General features: G+C 41.1%; 1 protein-coding gene across 17 annotated transcripts in view; it reads left to right on the top strand.

The window, feature by feature from the left end:
• The window catches only part of LOC122553704 (alpha-(1,6)-fucosyltransferase), a 747,121-nt gene that overhangs the window by 594,292 nt on the left and 127,921 nt on the right, over positions 1–24,908 (top strand). For 13 of the 17 annotated variants that reach the window (XR_006312793.1, XM_043697905.1, XM_043697906.1 and 10 more), the window contains 3 exons: positions 16,578–16,658; positions 19,191–19,309; positions 21,982–22,147. Coding sequence is in view for 15 of the 17 variants with exons in the window: in XM_043697905.1 (XP_043553840.1) it covers positions 16,578–16,658; positions 19,191–19,309; positions 21,982–22,147 (366 nt within the window). In the remaining 2 variants the exon portion in view is untranslated. The remainder of the gene's footprint in view (positions 1–16,577; positions 16,659–19,190; positions 19,310–21,981; positions 22,148–24,908) is intronic. The other 4 variants (XM_043697918.1, XM_043697920.1, XM_043697917.1 and 1 more) reach the window with 3 other exon arrangements.

Here is a 24,908-nt window from a genome sequence, read left to right on the forward strand (position 1 = left end):
AAAGCTGCAATCAAAACAGAAAGGAATAAATGGAAGCTATGATGAGAGCAGGAACTGAACATCTGTGAGCTGAGGTCAGCTGAAGCCTTGCCCGTGCATTTTCTCAGTTACAGATAACTAGATGCAAAATACAAAACAGACTCTTTGGTCCAACTTGTTCATGCCGACCAGATAATCTAAATTAATCTAGTCCCATTTGCCAGCACTTGGCCCAGATCCCTCTAAACTCTTCCAATTCATACACTCATTCAGATGCCTTTTAAATGCTCTAATTGTACCAGCCTCCACCACTTCCTTGGCAGCTCATTTCATACACGCAACACCCTCTGTGTGAAAACGTTGAACTTTAGGTCCCTTTTAAACCTTTCCCCTCTCACCTTAAACCTATGCCCTCTAGTTTTGGACTCCCCTACCCATGGCTATTCACCCTATCTGTGCTGCCCATGATTTCATAAACTCTTTAAGTTCACCCCCTCAGCCACTGATGCTCGAGGGAAAACAACCCCAACAAATTCAGCTTTTCCTTATAGCTCAAACCCTCCAAATCTTGGCAACGTCATTGTAAATTTTTTCAGGACCCTTTCAAGTTTCACAATATCCTTCCTATAGCTAGCATCAAGAATTGAATGCAGTCTTCCAAAAGTAGCCTAACCAATGTCCTGTACAACCTCAACACAATCTCCCATCTACCATACTCAGTGCACTGACCAGTAAAGGCAAGTACGTCAAATGCAACTTTCGCTATCCTGCCTCCTTGTGACTCCACTTTCAAGGACTATGAACCTGCAATTCAAAGTCACTTTGTTTTGCAACACTCCCCAGGACCATGCCATTAAGTGTATAAGTCCTGCCCTGATTTGCCTTTCCAAAATGCAGCCCCTCATTTTTGTCTAAATTTAAACTAGTCTAAAATTGTTCCGCACATTCCAAAGTTCAGAAAACTCCTGAATAAGCCAGCTCAGATGTGATGTTTTATAACCATTGAATAGAGTTTGAGTTTAGTTGTGCATGATGGTGACAGATTGATGGCTTTTTCATCAGTGTCTCAAACCCTTCATTACATGAAATGAAACTATATGATTGGACTGGCTTGCTGCTGTTCAGCTTTGAATACTGTGGTCCAGTCTAGTTAAGTAACAGGAGATTGATGATGAGAAAACTACTTGCAAAGAACATAAATCAAGTAACGATCTCGGTATTTTGTGGGTAGGGTGGGTAGGTAATAAGAGAGAATGTATTCCAGGAAGGGAGTAGCAGATAGACAAGAAACAACCTTTGGAAAAAAATCACCTTACTTGGAAAATGTTGATGCTGTTCACTGAACAAAATCAAAAGATGCACCCAACAGTTGTGATGCCCTTATATTGTGTGGCCAGTTCTGTCCATGTGGATTTTCCTTCTAACTTAACACACCTCATGTAAGTTAGAAATTCACTGCATCATTAGAAAGTTCCCATCTTGCCTATTACTGAGTGGTTTGAATAAAAGTATCTAATCAGGGTCACGTTTCATTGTAAATGGTACCTCTCATGTAACAATCTGCTTCGAACTTGAACTCATCCTCTTTATTGAAAAGCAAGTCATTATGATCATTGGAAAAGCTTTGTAGTATCTTATGGGGTCAGGGAAATCTCTCCACTGTTCTGCTGTTCCTCTTCTGAACAGAGAGAGAGAGAGAGAGAGATCCTTTATGTCACAACTCCAACTCAAATGATTTTTGATAAAAAGTAGAGAGTACAGTCGAATAGGTCAAGTAATTGCTTTCTGAAGTGCTTGCTGATTTGCTCTTCGCTATACAGTCATTGTGATTTTAAAGTGGCATTCGATGCTGTTTTTTTCAAGTGGGGATTGCATAGTATGCCTACTTACTGCAGGATGATGGGCTTTGATAGTGCGTTTTCCCTTTGACCTTTAACAGTTCAAAGGTCCATTGGTTATCAATTTGAATCACTTTAAGTATACTTATTGTTAATACGTTTACAAGGCCTCTCCTTTCTGCTACTTGCATCTCCTCATTCTCTCCTCTCCCCCACTGGGAGCATTTTGTTACATTTGATCCTGCTCTTTGTAAAGAAACCTGGCCCAAGCATGCTTTCCCCAGCAGAAAGAAGCAGTGTTTCTTTCTCAAGCACGCCCTTAGCTCTCTTAGACAGGCAGATGGATGGCTGTTTTGATCCTTTTGAGACTTTTGACAGTAATCTTGGTTTTATTTCTCCTCTCGCTGCCATTTGGCCACTGAAGCATGTTTGTGAAAATGAGCCAACGACTCCAATTTCCTACCCTTGCCTACATATAAATCACAGCCCTGTGAGCATGGCATAATGTGACACTGCAGTGCCAAAAGTGTAAACATTATCTCTGCATGCGATCAGTGTTTGAAGACTCGAGCGAAAATGCTGTAAATCATTGATCGTTTCTGGGAAGGGGAATACAGTTCCAGTCCCTCACTCCTGGCTGCCCTCTTAGATACTTTATAGGCTTGAGGTTATCCAGAATTCTGCCATTGGTATCCTGACTTGCACTCGATATCATTCATTCACTCATCCACTTAATTTCCTGATTAAGCAGTACCTTGATTTTAAAAACGTAATATAGTTGACAAATCCCTTAAAGGGATCCTGCCTCTCTAATCTCCTCCAGGCCGAGAAGCCTTCAATCTAGCTGCTTTTCTTCGGCTCTGGCATTTCAAACAACCTGGATTTGAATCAGTCCATCATTGGTAGCCATCGCCAGGGACCTAAAGTAATGGTGACCTCTCCCTAAAATTCTTTATCTTTTGTTCCTCCTTTAAGATGATCCTGAAGACCAATTCCTTAAAATAACGTTTGGTCATCTTCTGTAATATCATCAAATGTAGGTTGGTATCAATTTGTATTTTTGATAATCCCCCTGTGAAGCAACTTGGAGGATTTTCCTAAGCTGGAGGCATTAGATAATTCCAATATGTTGTTCTTGATGTGTATTCTGCAGGATATCTTTAGCTGTTGTGGCAAAGTTTATGTTATCCTCCTTAATATAAGAAACATGAGTGTAGTTAGAGTGTCATTGAAAGATCTAATAGATGTTTCTTACAACTCACTAATAAATACAAGTACTACATTCACAGATGCATCATGTCTGGGCTGGTCCTGAGCTATTCATTTACAAATTGTTGCAAACTTGCATCATCATGTCCCTCAAGTGATCCTGAGTGAAAGTAGAACCTAAGATTATGCTAAGATACACTGATGGCATCATGAGCATGTCTCTTAAAGGTAGCTTGTTTTTAAAATCAACCATTCAGATAGTCGTAGAGTCATACAGCATGGAAACAAATCCTTCAGTCCAACTCATCCATTCCGATCAAATTTACCATACTAAACTAGTTCCATTTGCCTGCATTTGGCCCATATCCCTCTAAACTTTTCCTATTCATGTATGTGTCCAAATTTTGTTAAAATATTTTAACTGAACTGCATGTACCACTTCCTCTGGCAGTTTATTCCACATGTGAACCATCCTCTGTGTGAAAATGTTGCCCCTCAGGTCCTCCTTCAGTCTTTTTTTTTCATCTTATAAATATGCCCTCTACTTTTAAACTACCCTACCCTCAGGAAAAGCCTTTTGCTCTACCCCTTATCTGTACCCCTTATCTGTACCCCTTATCTGTACCCCTTATCTGTACCCCTTATCTGTACCCCTTATCTATGCCTCTCATGATTTTATAAGCCTCCACAAGATCATCCAAAACCTCCTATGCTCCAGTAAAAAAAATCCCAGCTTATCCAGCCTCTTTGTAACTCAAAACCTCCAATCCTGGCAGTGTCTTTGTCAATCTATTTTTTAACCCTCTCCAGTTTAATTACCTCCTTCCTATAGTAGGGTGACGATGACTGCGCAAAATACTCTAAATGTGGCCTCATTAATGTGCTGCACAACTGTGACATGATGGTGTCTCAACTTCTGCACTGAGTGGTCTGAGCAATGAAGGTAAGTGTGCTAAATGCCTTCTTAATTCCTGTCTACCTGTGACTCAACTTTCAAAGAACCATGTATGTATACACCTAGGTCTCTCCCTGTTTGACAACACTATCCAGGCCCTACCATTAGCTATATAAGTCCTGCCCTTGTTTGTTTTACCAAAATGCAATACCTGACATTTATCCAAAATAAACTTCCTCTGTCACTCAGCCCATTGATCCAATTAATCTCGATCTCTTTGTAATCTTAGATAACCTTCTTCACTATCCATTATACCACTAATTATGATGGCATCCACAACTCTTAAATCTCCTAAAATCGCATCCAAATTGTTGATATAAATGATGAACAACAATGGACCCAGTACCATGCCCTGTGGAACACACTTGGTTGCAGGTCTCCAATTTGGGTTTGTGGAGCAGATGGCTCTTGAACCAGGCTCCAGCTCAGAGATAGGGACAATACCACTACCACAAGAGCCTTTGTCTCTTAAAGGTATTTTGACATATTGACCTTGAGCCAACAGTTCTTTCAAGTGCTGATGTTAGCTTCTGTTTTACTGCTTATTTGTAATTATACTGCCATCTCAAAATAATGTTGTCATATTTTAGCATTTTATGGAGTTGGTGCTGCTATTAATTATAATAAATACAATTTGCATTAGATACTATCTGTATTTGTGAAAGCAGAATCAAACTGGGGTCCATGAATTACCATGGCAAGCATAGTAGGAAATGCGTATTTCTCACCTCCTTGTTTTGGTTCAAAACCTGGCTTTGAATGTTCAGATCAATGTGAATCCGGCAGGCATTTGTTATGATGGTTTCCAGTCCATGGTCATAATTAATTATATGACTAGTAATGTCACATGGCTGGCAGAAATTGGAAAGGAGAGTCAAAGCATACATTGGTTTGTTGCATGAATGTGTTTAGCAATCAGTCAATTTTAAATGAGAAACTACATCAGCATCTGGCAAACATCTAATTGTCTGACTTAAGGAAAGTTCATGTTTGATGCTCATAGCAGTATATATTCCAATGCAGCAATATTTTTCAAATCTATTTGAACATAGAACTTGTCTGAACATCCCTGTTCTCAATAATTAGTGGCAAAATGTGCACGACAGGTCTTGTGGTTAACCATTTCAGGATTAGAGTTGGAAAGCATCCTAGACGTTCCTGCATCTCAAACAACCTTAAATAATTACTAACCACTTTCTCCATTTTGGAGCCTAATTTACAGATTTTGGCATTATTCAGCCCTTTCCTGTTAGCTGCACTGTCTTAATTGACGTTATTCTGGCCAATTTTTAAGCAGTAATTCTCATAAGAACAAGGATTCTTGCTGACGGAAGCTACTTTGAGTTATTCCTGTTATTGGTTAGAAAATTGTTGAAGGAAGGTGGAATTGTTATTATGGAGGGGAAAGCGGATGGATGGGAAACAGAAAGGAAATCCATGGTATTGAAGAGGAGGGTGAAATGGAAAAACAGGTGGCAGTGAAGAGAAGAGAAGAGAGTAAAGTACAGCAATAGATGAGAGGAGATATGATTGAAGTGGAATGATTCAAAGCATGAAATTGGGAACAAGCGTACCAGTTTAAAATCAGGTGAAAGCGGGCAAGAATGCCAAGTGGAACCCAACAAGGAGAGGGGCAAGATGACCATGCAGGGATATGTCTATGAAAGGAGATTGGGTACAGTGTCTCTGTAAATTAATAGGTGGCACGGTGGCTCAGTGGTTAGCCCTGGCCTCACAGTGCCAGGGACCCAGGTTTGTTTCCAGCCTCGGGTGACTATCTGTGTGGAGTTTGCACATTCCCCCCGTGTCTGCGTGGGTTTCCTCCGGGTGCTCCAGTTTCCTCCCACAATCTAAAGATGTGCAGGTCAGGTGAATTAGTTGTGCTAAATTGCCCATAGTGTTAGGTGCTTTGACAGAGGTAAATACAGGGTAGGGGAATGTGTCTGGGTGGGTTACTCTTTCGAGGGACAGTGTGGATTTGTTGGGCCGAAGGGCTTGTTTCTATACTGTAGGGAATCTAATCTAATCTAAATTAATAGGGTGCCTCTGTAACTGGGCCAGGGTTAGACGTGGAAGAATGTTAAAAGGTTTAGTGACAAAATTAATTCATATTTATATAGAACCTTTCATGTAATAAAATATCCCATGATATTTTACAGTGGCTTGTTAAATGAAGATTTGACATCTCACCAGGCAGTATTAATGCAGATGGCCAAAGGAGTAGGTGTTAAGGGATGTCATAATGGAGGAAAGAAAGATAGTGAGGTAAAGATGTTGAGGGAGAAGATTCCTGAGCTTCGGGTCCAGACTGAAGGCACAGCCATTCATATTAAAATTGGAGAAGATGAATAGATCAAAATTAACTAAGCACTTTATCTTGTCATGGGGCTGAGAGGGATGAGTGAGGAAAGGTCATAGAACAATTAGAAAATAGTAACAATTTTAAATTCAAGGCCACTTGATATCATTTAACATTTGTGAAGAAGTCTAATAATTGATTTACCATGGTAATTTGTTCATGTGCATTCATCAGCATATTCCCTCTTAACAACCAGATACAAACAATGGAACCAATAAAGGTTCTCTACTGAGGCAGTTACCTGAAAGATGTCAATGGCAAGTTCATAACCAGTCAGGTAATGGAGAGAGATCTGCCTGGTCAAAAGCAGTATTAATGCTATTGTTATTTGTGGTGATTGAGAGGCCATTTGAGTAGTTGATTTAGAGGTTAAATGTGATGTCTCCTCACTTATCGCATTATGATCAAAGCAAAAATGCTGTGACCCTGCCATGTGATAGTTTGGCTGTGCTCTGGTTTGAGAAATGGGAGGTACTTCTGTCAAGGTGAATGTTTCCTCTCTTCTGCATTGTAACAATCCAAATTAGGAATTGTATCAGAAAAAACAGCCCAGAAACTGGCCATCGAGCCCATGTCCATGTTGATCTCAAGTTAACAGGAAGTAACCTATCTGAAAGCAGCAAAAAATACACAAACTGTGACTTTTTTCAATTCTTGGTTTATGGACTTGCTGTCTGGGTCAACAATTATTACCTGTCCATAATTAATTTGAGAATGGGGTGGTGAGCTGCCTCCTTGAAATCCTGTAGTCCGTGTGCTGTAGTGTCCAGTCCATAGTAACCCACAATGTCACTAGGGAGCGAGTTCCAGGATTTTGGCCCAGTGCCAGTGAAGGAACGGCGATATACTTCCAAGTCAAGATAGTGAGTGGCTTGGAAGGAAAATTGCAAGTGGTGGTATTCCCATGTATCTGCTGCCCCTTCTCCTTCGAGATGGGTTCAGGAAGGGCTGCCGAAGAAACCTTGGTCAATTTCTGCAGTAGACATAGTAGATGGTGTACACTGCTGCTACTGAGCATCAGTGGTAGAGCAAGTGGATGTTTATGGATGTGATGCCAATCAAGTGGCTGCTTTGGTGTCAACTTTGAGAGTGTTGTTGAAGCTACACCCGTCCTGACAAGAGCGGAATATTCCATCAATTCCTGACTTGTCAATGGCTTTGAGGAGTCAGAAGGTCTGTTACTTGTCATGGTGTTCCGAGCCTCTGATTTCTCCTTGTAGCCGCAGTATTTACATGACGAGTCCAGTCCATTTCTGGCTAAAGGTAACTCCAGGATGTTAACACTCCAGGATTAATGCCATTTTTCAATGAACGCTGGTTTAATTATCTCTCGTTGGAGATGGCCACTGCCTGGCATTTGCATGATGTGAATATTACTTTTAAGTTGTCGGCCCAAGCCTGGATCTTGTTCAGGTCCTACTGCATTTGGACCCCGGTATCCAAGAGGTGCCATTGGTACTGAACATTGTACAATCATCAGCAAGAATACCCATTTCCCACATATGAATGGAAGGTCATTGATAAATCATCTGAAGATGGTTGGTGCTAAGACATTACCCTGAGGAACTCCTGTAGAGGTATCCTGGAGCTGAGATGACTGACTCCCAGGTATGACCCCAACCAGCAGAGTATTTGCCCTGATACCCATTGACTCCAGTTTTGTTGGGCTCCTTGATGCCACACTTGGTCAAATGCAGCTTTCATGTCCAAGACAGTCACTCACTGCTTACAGCCAGAGTTCAGCTCTTTTGTCCATATTTAAGCCAAGGTTGTAATGAGGACAGGAGCTGAGTGGCCCTGACAAAGCCTAAACTGAGTGTCAGGGAACAGATTGTTGTGAAGTAAGTGCTGCTTGATAGCTAGTCTTAACCCTTTACTGATGATTGAGAGTTGACTGATGAAATGGTAATTTGTGCTGCTTTTTGTACACATGTCACATCTAAACAATTTTCCATGTTAATGGTTATTTGCCAGTGTGAGAGCTGCAATGCTCCAGATTCGCCTGAGGGTGCAGTAAGTGCATTATTTGATGCTCTGGATTATGGATCCAGTGACCGTACCATTACAATGCACCATCATCTCCCTAGGCCTTTGTTTACCTGAGAATCATTCTTGTAGCTCACTGATCTTTTCGTTCCAAATGCAAAAATTGTGGGGTTGGCAGGGTTGGGGAGCACATGAGACATTATAACTTCTAATTATAGGATGGAAGTGCCTGGATTAACATTGGAATTGGCTTCATTTTCTGTTTTCTAAGGAATGGCATCTCTGAAGTGTTTCACAGGAGGCTGTGTGGGTGTGCATCTATCTGTCTGTGGGTGTGAGTCTGTGTTTAGTTCAGAAGGATCTGCCTACTTTGCTGAAACTGCAACAAAAGTTGACACACACGACAGTTGAGCTGAAGCCTGTTTGTAGATATTTGCCACTTTATGCTATTAGCTACACTAATAGTTCAGAGATTTGTCCAGGGAGCCAGACGGAACAGGTCAGTACCCAGTTCACTGACAGCGCAGATGTCAGCGCAGATTCAACAGATGTCTGTTGAAATGTCAAAATCGACTGTGGTGAAGGTTTGTGAGTGTAATGGTCCAGTGGCCCAAATATTCTAATTGGGGCAGAAACCCAATTTCCAAAGTCTGATCAGATTAAAAAATATCAATTTAACCTTTAGCTGACTTCTGCACTTGAGTTTTCTGAATAAGAAGAGGTCTCCTGTTACAAGCTAGCTCTGGAACCCATAAATCCAGCAGCAGAGAAGATCGTTGTAGAAGTTGCACCTTGGTGTTTCCACTGGGCAGGGTGGTTGTGATCTGTGGTTTGTTTTCCCAGCGGCGCTGCCAGCCACTTTGCCAGCTTCAGTGAATGGAAGGTAAGCTGGGTAGGGGAACAGGTGAGTAAAGCGATCCCAGGAATGGTTGGGCATCCGGTCTCTAAGGAATGCCACAGATCCAGTAGGTGGGAGAGCAGTGTCAGAGCTTGTGTTCACATCAGGGAGAGGTGGGAATGGTCAAATCCACATGGTACAGACCATGGGGAATGAGGGGTGTTGAACGGAGTGTTGACTAGGGTCAGGGATTGGGGGGGACGTGAAATGGTTACTAGATCCGGGCTGTGGAGTGTCAGTTTAGGTCAGGGTGTCGATGAGTCTGGTGGGGACAGGGACCACATTATCAGGTCTGGCCAGGGTACACCTGGGAGTCTGAGGTGTTGGGTGGGTGAGGACCTGGGATGTCAGACAGGCAAGGGGCGAGGGGGCGGGGGCAAGAGTATCGGGTCTCGAGGGATGTGGCAATGTCAGGCTAGCGGGAAGTATCGGTGTGGGGCTGGCAGGGTTGTGCATGCAGGTGATGGCCAACAGTGGTTGGGGGAGGTGTACATGGAAACAGGAGGCGGCCATTCAGCCCTGGGAGCCTCATCCCACTATTCAATATGATGATGGCTAACCATCCAGCTTAGTACCATGTTCCTGCTTTCTTCCCATACCCTGTGATCTGTTTAACACTAAGAAATATACCCAACTCCTCCTTAATCGAGATAGTGTTGAGTGGGTTGACCCATTGAATTAAAGGGCAACTTATCAATATGCTTGCACCTTTAATTTGAGTAACTCTCCAAGCTGTCCACAGGCCAAGTATCAGAACTGGAATATAGTTCTCAGGGCCTACCGTATTGTCTGGGATATTCTGTTTCCAAGTGTTCCCTGGCTTCACCTGGTGATCATACACCACAAGTTTATATTTCTCAGAACATGGAGCTCTCAGTGTGCTGGCATATAATGTTTGAAATCCACATTTTGAAGCCAAGCTTTTGGAGGGTATTGTTTCCTTTCAGACTAATAAAATTTGATTAGAAGAATGATACTGTTACAAGCAAGAGTGCCTTGCTATGAGATTAGTTATCATTAAATGGATCAGAGCACACTTAGAATTTGAAGCGGATAAGCTTTAATGACTGCTCAAACCACAGTACTTGATTTCAGGATTAAAGGGACCATTTTGATTTAATGAAAGGCATTCAGTGTTCAACTCATGAATGTGACTAATGAGAGAACTCTGATTTCCCATTCTATCGGTTATATATTCATGGTTTATTTAAATGATACATGGACACTCCCATTTCTTACATCAAATGAAAGCGGATTTTTTAAAAGACTTCTTTATAGAACAGAGATGGACCTGGTACTTTAATGAAAGGAATTGCGCAATATCGATGTGATGTGATTGCCAGTTTCCAATGGTACGCTGTATCCATTATTGCTATGATCCCTTTTTTTAAAAAAAAATGTTGCTCTGTTTGAAACTCCAGATACTGTTTCCAGCAATACTGATTGTCCCTCCTTATTAGGCTGTACATGTTCTCTTTTAGTCTTAGGCATTAGTTGTGTCAGGTTGTGGGACCAAGAGAAAGAATGAAGTCTATCTTGGTGAATTTTGACCTGTTATGTAGCCTGTGGACAGACCTGAATTGATAACGGTAAATAGGATTTGACATCTATCCATATGAAGCAGGTTTAATTGTTAGAAAGTATTGAATCAAAACTTACAGTCTCAGCTTACACTGTAGAGATGTTGGCCTCAGGGCAGAGGAAAAAGTCAACAGAGGACAAAAGTCAGCTGGAAGGTAGTGCAGTGAATCCTTTGGTAAAGATTGAGTCTTTTGAAAATATCCACTTTCTCTTAGCCTACAATTTCATACAATCAATATTTAAATCTCATTAACAAGGCTTCAATGAAATTGTATGCCTCATTTTCTTTTATTATCCTAGTTTCTGGGCTTTCTACAGGATAGTTAATGAATAATAAATTATTTCCAGTAGATAATATGATATAAAATTCCATTCATGTACTTCTTTGTGAGGATTCACTTGGTGCTGAGTGATTTTGAACTTATATAACCAGATCTTCAAAATATCAAAAAGACAACACCTTGCATTTATATAACATCTTTAAGTAGGTCACTAGACACTTTGTAGAAGTTTGAGAGGACTCAATGCCGAAGTGTTCAGTAAGAAATCTGAAGCATAACCATACGGTGATCCCTGTCTGAATGGTTTGTCCATGTGGATTGATCTGTTAAACAACAATCTGAAGAATATCCACCAGTTGGTAGGACTGTTGGCTCTGAAACAGAGCAGGATGTTGTGAGATAGGTCTGTCCTAAAGCAGAAGGGCATCAAACACTTCTGGTACCATGTGACAAGTAAAGCAGTCATGCCGAAAGCGAATGGAGACACCAAAGCTCTTCTGACACTACTGAGTGTAAAATAAACAAATCAGCCTTCAAGCTGTAATCACAAATTATGCATATACGAAAATATCAGCACAGAATCTCAAACAGCAAGAGGCGAATGTTACATGTCAGAGCTCCACACTTCTAGCCCTGTGTTAACATTGCCACTATTGCACCCACTGCCTCGATGAGAAAGCAATCATTCCGATACACCCAAACCGCCATCTTATTGACAGAAAGTTCCATATTCCAAAGAACTCTATTCAGCCCAATGCCATTTTATCATCTCTTTCATTCTCTCCTTTTCTTACTATCTCTTCAGGAAAATTTTGGAAAAAAATATTTCTCTGCAAAGATTGGGTTTCTGAAAGAAAATAAGAAAAAAGCTTTGGTCAACAGGTTATTGTTGAAGGCATACAGAATGTTCTGGGGTCTGTTGCTGTAATGTGGTCATCAGTAATCTCACATGGTGGCCCTGAAGCCTTGCTCAGGAAATACAGGTCTTTCTGTTCTTTCAATCACTCTCTTTCAAAAGAGATCATAGACTTGGCTGTGAACTGATGTGGAGAATTTCCTTTTCAAAAATGGGAGAGATCAGCTGGGTAGCTTGTGCTTGGTAGGCTTTTCCCCAACCAATCTTATTCTTAACTGGCTTCTCTCAAATGGTGCCAGATAAAGTAAACAATTCTTCAATCTCGTAATTGTTCAAAACAGTCCCAAGACTGGTCCACAGCAAATCAAAGGGTTATCATCCGTGATGTGGCTTACAAGAAATCTTGTTTAAAAAGAAATCCAGTGTCCACAGTGAAATTTAAATTACCTCTTTTAAAGAAACCCCACTATTTTTACAAAACTTAAAATAACTTAGTTTTCCCCAGTCCTTCAAAATGTAAGCCCTCCAGACAATAGTAAATATAAAGCATTTTCGCAGCACTCTGAATAAAACAGCTATCTCTACGGCCTTTTCCTTTCTTGCAGAATAGCCAAGATTATGAAATCACCACAGAAGAATCATGGGAGAAATTCAAGGGAGCAGACCATTGAAGCAGTGGGAGCATATTTAAAGCAAGGATTTACATTGCATGAGAAAAACTCAATTTATTTGTTTGCAAGGGTCTGTGATATTGGCGCTGATAATGAAATGAATTTCCAGTCATGAACAGCACTTCAAAATGATTTTCAATTGTAACCAAGACAATTGATAAATTAAATTGACTGTGGAATATGGTGCCATGAAAACATTTAGTCAAGTTTAAATACAAGCAAAGTCAGCACTTACTGTAAATTTGATTTGAAAGAGAATTTTGTGGAAATGCTCAAAAAGGAAGATGTTATAGGTGGTGAGGGGAGCAGAACTGATATTTCAGCTGGATAATCGTTCATCACAGTTAGAAGAAATTAGAGATTTGCTAGCTTTTTTTTAAAGCAAGTGTAGAGACAGGAAATATGGGAGAGAGGAAAGAAGGAAAAGGTACGTTTTTTGATAGGATGGATAGTGTAGTGATTCACTTGCAAAGGTGATCATGCTTCAAGATGAAATGGGTGATAATGAGTCAAAAAACAAATTCAAAACTCTCTGAACTACCTTCTGGCTAGAGTGTACCATATGACTGGTGAAGGCTAATTATATCTACCTCAGGACATCTCTAAGAGTTCCATAAAGTAATGTCTTGCGGCACCTAACATCAGCTGCTTCATCAGTGACTTAGCCTCCACTATGGGATCAAAAGTGAAAATGTTTCCTGATGAATGCTTTCTGAGGCAATGAGTTCCACAGATTCACCACTCTCTAGCTAAAGAAATTCCTCCTCATCTCAGTTCTAAATTGTCACTCCTTCACTCTGAGGCTGTGCCCTGAGGGTCTAGTCTCTCCTGCTAGAGGAAACATCCACTCCATGTCCATTCTCTCGAGGCCTCACACTGTTCTGTAAGTTTCAATGAGATCCCCCTCATCCTTCTAAACTCCATTGAATACAGACCCAGAGTCCTCATCTGCTCCTCAAACGACAAGCATTTCAGTCGGGATCATTCTTATAAACTTTCTCTAGACTCGCCCCAATGCCAGCACATCCTTCCTTCGATAGGGACGCAAAACTACTGACAGTGTTCCAAATGTGGTCGAACCCGAGCCTTATACAGCCTCAGCAGCACATCTTACATTCTGGCCCTCTGAAAATGAATACTATCATTGCAATAGCCTTCCCATCTGCCAACTGAACCTGCATGCTAACCTTCAGAGAATCCTGAACTAGGACTCCTCAGTCTCTTTGTACTTCAGATTTCTGAAGCTTTTTCCCCCTTTACGAAATAGTCTTCACCTTGATTCTTCCAACCAAAGAGAATAATCTCTCACTTTCCCATGTTGTGTTCTTCTTTGTGTACTCTCCTGACCTGTCCAAGTCCTTCTTCAGTCTTCCTGCTTCCTCAACATTCCCTGCCCCTGCATCCATTCTCTGTGTCACCTGTAAACTTAGCAAAAATGCCCCTCAGTTCCTTCGTCAATATTGTTAATATAAAATGTGAGAGTAGTAGTGATCCCAACACTGACCACTATGGAATTCCAGTAATCACTGGCTGCCATCCTGAAAAAGACACTTTGGTCCATACTCTGCCAGTCCGCCAATCCTGTATCCATGGCAGTATGTTGTTCCAAACGTCACGGACTCTTATTTAGCAGCCTGCTGTGCAGCATCTTGTCTACACGGTGGCAAGGCCATCTACAAAACTACATCAACTTACCAAACTCCCTTCAACAACACCTTCCAAATCTGACCTCTGCAGCCAGGATTGACCAAGGACGGCAGGGGCATGACGACGCCACCATCTGCACATTTCGTTCAAAGTCCTGACTTGGAACTGTATCACCATTGCTTCCCTATCACTGGATTAAACACTCAACATTTGTAACAATACTGTGGGGATGTGTGTTTATTTGACTAAGTGGACTATGACAATACAAGGTGGTGTCTTGGCATGACCTTCCTGAGGGCATGGAATGATGGCCAATCATTGTTAACCTTGCCAGTGATGGCACATCCCACGAACATTTTGAGAAAATACTCTCTGTGAATTGGAATTCTTTCTTTGATTCACGTGTCTTTCAATGAACATGATTTGCAAATGAAAAATATTGAGTAAAATCTGTTCGAGACAGCATTGATGTTGTAAAATGCAAGAGCACTGCCTCTTTTATTTGGTACCAGACTGCAAATAAATGTACCTTTCAACAGAAAAAGTCAGTCTGTTGGCAGACAGCGCATCAAAAACATAAGTACTCACTATTAGTTAGTTCGCAATTATGTTTGAACACCTCTATGTAATCAGACACTTGAGTGGTTTAGAAATCTACTGGGTTTGCAGATTCCAAAGATTAATGGAAATACATGACCTAATCCTGACAAAATTTTTAGCTTGTGGATCAAGACTGATACTTCAGAGCTCTTGTTACATATTAATCTGATAGCATTAGTTGTTGAGAAAGGATCAAAACTGAACAGGTTTATGACTTAGAACATTCACAGATGACCTGTGACCACAGAATTAATGGTAAAAGCTGGAAAAATCACATAAAAATGGGTAAAAATGCATTCATTCTTATATGGTTAGCCTATTGTTCAATTTCTGTCTGTCTTTTGTTTCATTTTTGTCCTAATCAACAGTTATGTGATTTGTCATTTGATGTTCAAGATGACTCTTCCGTCTGTTGTCATGTTAATGACGGGCGATATTTATGGGAGGAAGCAGGAGTGCTGTTGGATAATTTGTGTGGGCGTTACTGAAGGTCTGTGAGCACTGTGGGAATGCCCGATTGAACACTAGAGCTTTGTTATCGGTTCACTTTTGAATCTATCCCCTGCCAGCAGCTTGCCAGAGTCCTCATGCTCAATTGAACTTTGGTGTTTGTGCCGTGATCCTCACCTTTCCCTAAGTTGCTGAATTTGAGTTGTTGAGATACCCAAGAATGGCGTTAGCCTGTGGAATTGGATAAATAGAAGAGGTGTCCAGCAATGTCTTGATTTTTCACCTCAACGTTAAGTTGATGAGGTATCAAGAAGTATTGTTGGAAGCACACTTAAACATGTGTCGGAAACAACTAGAGTATAATAAAAAGCCTGCCGATGTTGGAAGTCTGAAATAAACACGTAATGCTGGAGAAACTCAGCAGGTCGAACAACATCCATGGAGAGAGAAACAGAGTTAATGTTTTGAGTCCAGTATGACTCTTCAGAAGGTTGTAACTTTATTGCTGGAACAGCTCAGCAGGTCAGGACCTGCTGTGCTGTTCCAGCAATAAAATTTCAACTTTGATCTCCAGCATCTGCAGACCTCACTTTCTCCTCTAAGCAAGTGGTAAGCAAACTGAGTTGTGATATTTTAGTTAAAATTTGAAGCTTGACATATAAACAAGAGAGGCCCTTATTCAAGTATATGCAGTGTTCCATGTGTTATTTTGTAAATGTATGCTGCAGCATGACAGCAGCAGGGAAGCCCAGAGCTGAAGTGCGTTGGATGAGCTTGTCATTTTGTGGCAAAGCATCACAAAACCACAGGCAAGCCGCACATGGCAGTGCATTAAATAAGGTTTATATTTGTTTCAATTATTTGCCACCTATTTTCTGGTAAATAGTTTTTGCACTTACACTTCAAATGACAAGTTCTTTTTATGTCCTTGGTCGAACTTCAGTGGAAGTAGAGGCAGTTATTTCATGAGGTCATGAAAAATATTTCAAAGGTTTGCTTACTCTCGGGAAGATTGTGTTTTTGTCTCTTAGGGACACTTAGTGTTATCCTTTCACAATCCAGGTATGCGAGAGTTAGATTTCCACACTCAGCTGTTTTTTAAATAACACATTTTGTATCTGGCTATTTGAAGCTTCCAAGTTGCAAACTTATACTTTGCTATCGAATTGTCAGAATACACTTTATGTTGGCTACAACAGAGACAATGAAGCTGAATTAGTTGTATCTTTTTGCCTCCAAACTAATTAGATTTTCACTTTATCTAAAGGCAAAGTACTCACAATGCTGGAAAGAAGAGCATGCCAGAAAATGTTGCAATTAGCAGACCAGGCAACATCTGCGGAGAGAGGTATAGCATTAACCTTTTTCAGATATTGAATCTGAACTGGGAAAATGTAAACATGTCATGGGATTTAAGCCAGTGCCAGGGAGAGCAGGAGATAAAGAACTAAAGGGAAGGTCAATGATCGTGTGGAAAAGAGGAAAGATTAAATGACAAAAGAGTTGGGGGTGCAAGGTGCCAGGTGTTGCTGGGAGAAGAAGAGACGCAGAAGACGTATCTGTAGAAAGTGTAAGTGGCAGAGTAAGCTGCTAAAGAACAACAACAAAAGTAAAACCAAAATGTACAAAGGAGACGGCAGCCATCTATAGAGACTCTGCAGCAAAACACTTGAACTCCATTTTGAATTGGAGGGTTGTAAGTTGCCCAGTTGGTAGATGAAGTGCTCTACCTCCTCTGTCTGATGACTGTGAGAGTCCAACACAAAATGGGTTTGAGCAGCCCCGCTAACTAGTGGGTATGAACCTAAATTAAAAAAACGTATGTCTAATTCACTACAAAGTTGCAACCTCACTCAAAGGGCTGAATCTTTCTTCCTTTGGCTAACTCAGTTCTGTGATGTTTCATGGAACTTTTCACGTGACTTAGCAAATTAACTTGCCTTACCTGAGCAAACTCATCTCATTAATGCATATTAATGAGGTGAGATCTGTTGTTAATAAGGTTATTGACAAACAATAACCTCCTTAATAGGCAACTTACCAATGTCTAATGAGAATTTCTCTTTGATGACAGGAACTTCATTTAAAGATGCATTGACTCATTTGCAAAGTTTGGGTAGGCCTTGCTGAACCTCTCATGCTTTAGCCCATGTCATTCAGTCTCCTATAAGGTTTTACTCAGTGTAACGATAAGAGAGTTAGTATGGAAAAACGAAAAAGCTGCTGTAGGAAATGTTCTTCCAAGGTTAGTGTTAAGACCTTGGTGTGGAGCAGATGGTGTGTATTTCTGCATTTGGATGTGGTTACATCTGACCTGTGATTGCTCACTGCTTATACTAAATGCCTTGAGTGAGAGAGTTCTCCAGTGCTGACCATCCTCAACTTCATGAACACATCTAAAAACACGATCGCCACGTATGCATATTGAACCAAAGCTTTTAAACGACCTGTGTTCTTGCACATTTTCACTTTGTTGCAAAACAATAAACTGAACAGTTGAACAGGATGAATCTTGCTGATAAGTCAGATATATCACTGCAGCTTTTATCTGGCACTCATGAGAAATGCAAGGAAATTGTGCTGTTTGGATGGCAAGTAAATTCTTGGAAGCTTAGGGAGCCTCTAATTTCCTGCTGCTTTTAATGATGGTGCCTTGGCCAATGATTTGCCAACCACTCAGCACCCTTCCCTCCTATTCTATAAATTGTTGTGATTGTCCACAATTTGGCATTCTTGCATTTATCCTGATGAGTGCAATATGAAAAGTCTCAGCAAAGTTTTGCTCTTTCCCATGATTTTTGAGTTGAACAGAAACAGATGCGGGACTGTTTTATTGAGTGAAAAGATATGTGACACCAGTGATTGATGCAAAATATAATCTAACTTAAATCTAAGTTATTTTGCAGCATTTTGTGACATATTGCAGCATAATATTTCATCTTCACATGACAAAATTAAAACTGAATATTAACAGTGGTGACAGTGACCTTTTTAATGTATTACTCGAATTAAAAATTACACAACACCAGGTTCTCGTCCAACAGGTTTGTTTGCAAGCACTAGCTTTGGGAGTGCTGCTCCTTCATCAGGTAGCTGTGGAAGCGAGAGCTTCCAAATAAACGTCTTGGCCTATAACCTGGTGCTGCATGATTTTTAACTTTGTCCACCCCAGTCCAACACCAGCACCTCCACATCATTACAATAATTCGATCATTTTTGTTCCATGTTTGGTTTACCCGAAAGCCATCACTCTTTCTCCAAACTGATCAACTCCAGAATTGTTGTACCCACTATGCTGAAGCCCACATTGAATACAGTGGATTACAGAGTTACCCCTGACTGTCTAGGTCATTGCCCTCTGCCCCTAAGTCCACAGTGTAAGAAACAGAATAGCATGTGTACAATTTCTGAAAGCACAAGTGATGGTCTTCTCATTGCAGCCTTTGATGCAGTGGTGTTCAATCAGTCTGGGGTTTTGTTAGGCCAATTTAACCTCTTTAATATCATTTAAAGCCTGTTTTTTAAGATATTCAATTGCTTTCCTTATTGTTTATCAGAGTAGATCAAATTCTTGCAAGAAGCTATACAATCCAATGTCGAAGCATCATTGATAACAAACAACTGAAATTCATTGACATGTCTTGCATCCTGATCAGATAGCTCTAAGATTGCTGTTTCTTCGGTCCATGCACAGTAATTGTTTTACCCTGTTCTGAAAGAAAGTTGGTATGTACACCTACTTGCTATGCAACTGACGTTTAGGAAAATAATCTGCCAAGATTCCAGCCTGGTAATGATGCATCTCATGTGTTGAAGCTTATTTCAGTACTTTAATACAGAGGCACTACTGATTTGATTGGCCTAATCTTTTTCCATTCAGAATTCCTGAAGGCCCTGTTGACCAGGGGCCTGCTGCTGCTGGAAGAGTGCGTGAATTAGAAGAACAACTGATTAAGGCCAAAGAGCAGATAGAAATCTATAAGAAGCAACCAGGCAATGGTAAGTGATTACCTTTTTCATCTGGACCTGAAAAGCATAAAAATCAAGATCATTGACAGAAAACCTTTGTTATACTCCTGATAGTCAGTTGGCGAGGGCAGAATCTAAAATTAGTCTTTACTTGGGTTAGATTTGTTCGCCAAGTTAAACAGTGCAAGTTCATATCTCCTAATTCCAATCAGCTCTTGTGTCACTGACTGTGGCTTTGGTTATTTGAACCCACATGATCAGTGCATTCCGCCCATATTTGCTGAACTTCAATGGATACAATTAATAACCTTTACCTGATTTAGAAATGTCTTGGTGGGTTTCCCTTTCACAGTCCACGAAGTGATCATTATTAACTGCTATATTTTTGTTCTGGCTTCTAAAGTAAACTGTTGTTAAATGATCAACTCTGTTCACTTGTGTTGTTCAATAATGGGAGACAAGATAATAATCAGGTAACAAAACAACAAACCAAAAGCAATCAGCCAGAAATACCTTTGACAAAGTAGGAGTTGAGGAGCTTTGTCCCTTAAACATCCTGAGTTAGGGTCTAGCTGTTAGGTTGGTATTGAACCCTGTGACTCCCGAACAAGATCCTGTCTCTATCACAGTATGAAGAGAGTAGCCTACCATATGCAATAGAGGCATAGATGGATAGTACTTCCAATCATGATATGTGACAACAACTGGAGGTGAAGTTGGTGTTTGGATCTGTCTAGATTTGGTGCCATCTGTTTTGTAGATTATTATTCATTGTGACATTTTCTTGCTCAGTGTGCTACTATCTGTTGCACCACTGTGGCTAACTTAAGCAGAGAATTCAGTCTGTGAAGGAGGGGGTCCTGTGCTTTGCTCCCAGACTGTAGTATGAAGCCACGCCACCATGCTGAGCCACTCCCATCTACATTTCTGAAGTTTGTTTCTATTACCCTCCTCGCCTTACACTTTCCAATTCATCTTTAACCATGTGAAATGAGAGGTCAGGCTACTTAACTTCCCTACCTGCTCTCAAAGTCACTGTGCTACTAGATGCCAGGAACTATAGAACAGATGTCAGCCTTTGGCTCTCTTCTGTGCTGATTGACCAAGACCTTGATTCAGTTTTCCCAATGGGGAAAAATATTTGAAGAAGCAGACAGCTCTTCACTCCAAGCTGGCAGCTACGTTTTCAGCTACTTAAAGTCAAAGATCAAATACGCCATGATATGTGAAACCCCTTCCCTAACCAATGCAATACTAAAATATGATGTGACAGTCTATTGCTCAGTTATTCTGTGGCTCATGCTGAATGTCATGGGATTCAGTTCTTTCCCTCATAGCAAGCTTTGCTTGACTGAAGTCAACAATGTGCGAATCAGTGGATGAAGTCCCATGATATGTGCCATTTTGCATTTTGAACAGGAAGTGTCTGCTTCAGGAAAATTTCCACCAGTTCGGTTGAGCTGGTGGTGATACATGAGCAATGGCACTGATCTTGGCACCAGTTAGTAATTGGGTGTAGTTGAGTACGATCTTTCTATTGACATAGTTTGTCTTGCTGTACCTCTCTTCAGCCCAATTCTTTGAGGTAATCTGAATATTTTTGGAATGACTTATACAGAAACTGTGCAAGAGCTGATCCTGTATGAACTCTGAAAATGATGACACATTTCCTATCTTTGAACAATGCCAGGGAACTAATATGTGAGATGCTACATATTGGAAAGCAAGTAGGGCAGAGCTTGTATATTTAATGGGGGAGTCCTGGGGAGTGTTGCCACCACAAAAACACCTTGAAGTGCAGGTTTATAGTTCCTTGAAAGTGGAGTCATAGGTAGATAGGATAATAAGAAGACATTTGCCTTTATCGGGCAGTGCATTGTGTAAAAAGTTGGGGCATCATGTTGTGGCTATACAGCACATTAGTCAGGCCACTTTTGGAATACTGTGTTCAATTCTGGTCTCCCTACTACCAGAAAGATGATGTTAAACTTGAAAGAGTGCAGAAAAAACATTTACAAGCATGTTGCCAGGACTGGAGGGTTTGAACTAAAGGGAGAGACTGGGACCGTTTTCCCTGAAGCATTAGAGGCTGAGGGGTGACCATATAGATTTTTGTAAGATTGTGACGGGCATGGATAAAGTGAATTGCCGAAGTATTTTCGCAGAGTAGGAAAGTCCAAAACTAGAGGGCATAGATTGAAGATTCAATAGGACCTATGAGGCAACCTTTTTATGCAGGGGGTGGCGCATGTATGGAAAGAGCTGCCAGAGGAAGTGGTGGAGGCTGGTATAATTACAACATTTAAAAGGCATCTGGATGGTTATGTGAATAAGGAAGGGTTTAGAGGGAATTGGGCCAAATGCTGGCAAATGGGACTAGATTAATTTAGGATATTTGGTTAGCATGGATGAGTTAGACCAAAAGGTTGGTTTCTGTGCTGTACATCTCTATACGGTTCCTTAGACTATCTATTTTATTGTATTTATTATATACCTGTCATGATATTTGCACTTTGTACCTTTTAAAAATGCAACCAGGGAGCTGGATTAGATTTTCAGCTTGTTTCGTAATTAAATGATGCTTCTTTTAAACTTGAGCAGAATAAGACACGTGCATTGGGAGAGCAGGTACTGTCTATGAAGTGATGTGATTCTAAGCCCTCACGCGGCGCTTTTATTCTTGTGCAACCCACATGGTGCAGCAGGTCCTGGGAGAGAGCATGAGGAGCTGAGACGCAAGATTGAGAATGGAGTGAAGGAGCTGTGGTTCTTTGTACAGAGTGAAGTCAAGAAAGTGAAGCACCTGCAGGGTGAAGAAGCACAGAAACATGCAGATGCTTTGCTTGAGAACCTCGGCCACCAGCAGAGGTAATGTCTACTCACCACTCAACACACACAGCAATGTTGACAGCTTCTGTTTTGTTTTCATGACAGATGTTCAAAAGCCAATGAAAGTGCCTCTCAGTTCATATAACAACACTCCAGCATTATTCTGAATGCATTGCTTCCTTGCGATTTTGTTGTGTTTTGTGCAGCTTCCAGCTTGCATAACCTGCAAAGCAAACTTAGAAAGCGATGAGGTGTCTTTGCGGTCTGCAGTTTAAGGAAAGCATCCATTGTATATTATTTTTAAATGATGAAGCACATTTAAGACGCCTGAATCATCATGGCAATAGGTTTTTGGTCCCAAGTGAAAATTAAAATCTCCTGTTAAGCAAACAGCACTCTTTCTTGCTGAGTCACCAGCCTCAGAATGGGTAATTAATGCTTCAAGTGAATTTTAGGCACCAATCCAGTCCCAGTCCTGTATCCCTTTCAAACTTTACTGTTTTAGTTTCTGATGGCCTTTGGAAGACCTCGGTTAGATTACTGTTTAATAGTTCACTCAAGCAGTCTCTTGAACCTACATTTAAATGTGGGTCAGATTGACTTTTTCAGTGCAGTGATGGTGAATGACATAATTTTGAAACATTGGAGATCTTGTCTTGGTTGCATGGTGAAGTAAACAGGTTACTGTTATTGAGTATGTTTGCTTTCCCACCAGGATCGTAATTACATCTTACATTGTATTGTCAGGTTTGTTTTGCTGAGGCCTGAATGTTCATTATATGGGTTTGCAATCAGAAAATGGAATTACATTCTACCAAGCACAACCGTTTCAAGCATCAAATCAGCTAGCTACACTGTAGGGCTCCTTTGCATGTTAACCTGATAATGTAAGTGATTCTGATAATGTATGGTGCCACTATTTAAGAAGAGTGGTAAGGACAAGCCAGGGAACCATAGACCAGTGAGCCTGATGTCGGTGGTGGGCAAGTTGTTGGAGGGGATCCTGAGGGACAGGATATATGTGTATTTGGAAAGGCAAGGACTGATTGGGAAATTATGTCTCACGAACTTGATTTCAGTTTTTTGAAGAAATAACAAAGAGGATTGATCAGCGCAGAGCGGTAGACATTATCTATATGGACTTCAGTAAGGCTTTTGACAAGGTTCCCCATGGGAAACTGGTTAGTGAGGTTTGACCTCATGAATACAGGGAGAACTAGCCATTTGGATACAAAATTGGCTCAAAGGTAGAAGACAGAGGGTGGTGGTGGAAGGTTGTTTTTCAGACTGGAGGCCTGTGACCAGTGCAGTGCCACAAGGGTCAATGCTGGGTCCTCTACTTTTTGTCATTTACATAAATGATTTGGATATGAGCATATGAGGTACAGCTAGTAAGTTTGCAGATGACCCCAAAATTGGAGGTGTAGTGGAGAGCGAAGAGGGTTACCTCAGATTACAACAGGATCTGGACCAGATGGGCGAATGGGCTGAGAAGTGGCAGATGGAGTTTAATTTAGATAAATGCGAGGTGCTGCATTTAGGGAAAGCAAATCTTAGCAGGACTTTTACACTTAATGGTAAGGTCCTAGGGAGTGTGGCTGAACAAAGAGACCTTGGAGTGCAGGTTCTGAGGGGTGACCTTATAGAGGTTTACAACATTATGAGGGGCATGGATAGGATAAATAGACAAAGTATTTTCCTTGGGGTCGGTGAGTCCAGAACTAGAGGGCATAGGTTTAGGGTGAGAGGGGAAATATAGAAAAGAGACCTAAGGGGCAACTTTTCATGAAGAGGGTGGGACATGTATGGAATGAGCTGCCAGAGGAAGTGGTGGAGGTTTGTACAATTGCAACATTTGAAAGGTATTTGGATGGGTACATGAATAGGAAGGGTTTGGAGGGATATGGGCTGGGTGCTGGCAGGTGGGACTAGATTGGTTTAGGATATCTGGTCGGCATGGAAGTGGTGGAGGCTGGTACAATTGCAACATTTAAAAGGCATCTGGATGGGTATATGATTAGGAAGGGTTTAGAGAGATAAGGGCCAAGTGCTGGTAAATGGGACTAGATTAGTTTAGGGTATCTGGTCAGCATGGACGAGTTGGACTGAAGGGTTTGCTTCTGTGCTGTACATCTCTGAGAAAATCTTTTCCCTGGGGTGAGGAAGTCCAGAACTAGAGGGCATTGGTTCAGGGTGAGAAGGGAAAGATATAAAAGAGACCTGAGGGGCAAGGTTTTCACAGAGGGTGGTACGTGTATGGAATGAGCTCCTAAAGGAAGTGGTAGAAGCTGGTACAATTGCGCCATTTAAAAGGCATCTAGATGGGTATATGATTAGGAGGGGTTTGGAGAGATATGGGTCAGGTCCTGACAAGTGGGATAGATTAGGTTGGGATATCTGGTTAGTGTGGATGAGTTGGACCGAAGGGTCTGTTTCCATGCTGTACATCTCTATGACTCTCATTTTGAACAGTAACAAAGCAAAGATGAGAAAACAAAGTGTGGCCCATGAAATAATATCTTGTACTCGCTGCCTGAATTCTTAGCTTCACAAATTGGCTGACTTGCTGTCATTGTCCTGCTCGATTCTCCTTGAATTCGATCCTTTGCTATCCAGTCACTGAGTGCAGTTGATGCTAATCAGTCCGACTGTCAGAACATCATCCTGGCATGAGAAGGCTGCATGGCACTCTATGCTTTGCAGAGGTTCAAGTTCTGAAAAGTAGAATAATCTTTGATTTAAAGAAGATCTTTTTTTCTAAGTTGGAAACGAATCTAAAAAATGAATTTTTGTAAAGCAG

This window comes from Chiloscyllium plagiosum, chromosome 10, assembly GCF_004010195.1.
Source record: "Chiloscyllium plagiosum isolate BGI_BamShark_2017 chromosome 10, ASM401019v2, whole genome shotgun sequence".
NCBI classification, from domain to species: Eukaryota; Metazoa; Chordata; class Chondrichthyes; order Orectolobiformes; family Hemiscylliidae; genus Chiloscyllium; species Chiloscyllium plagiosum.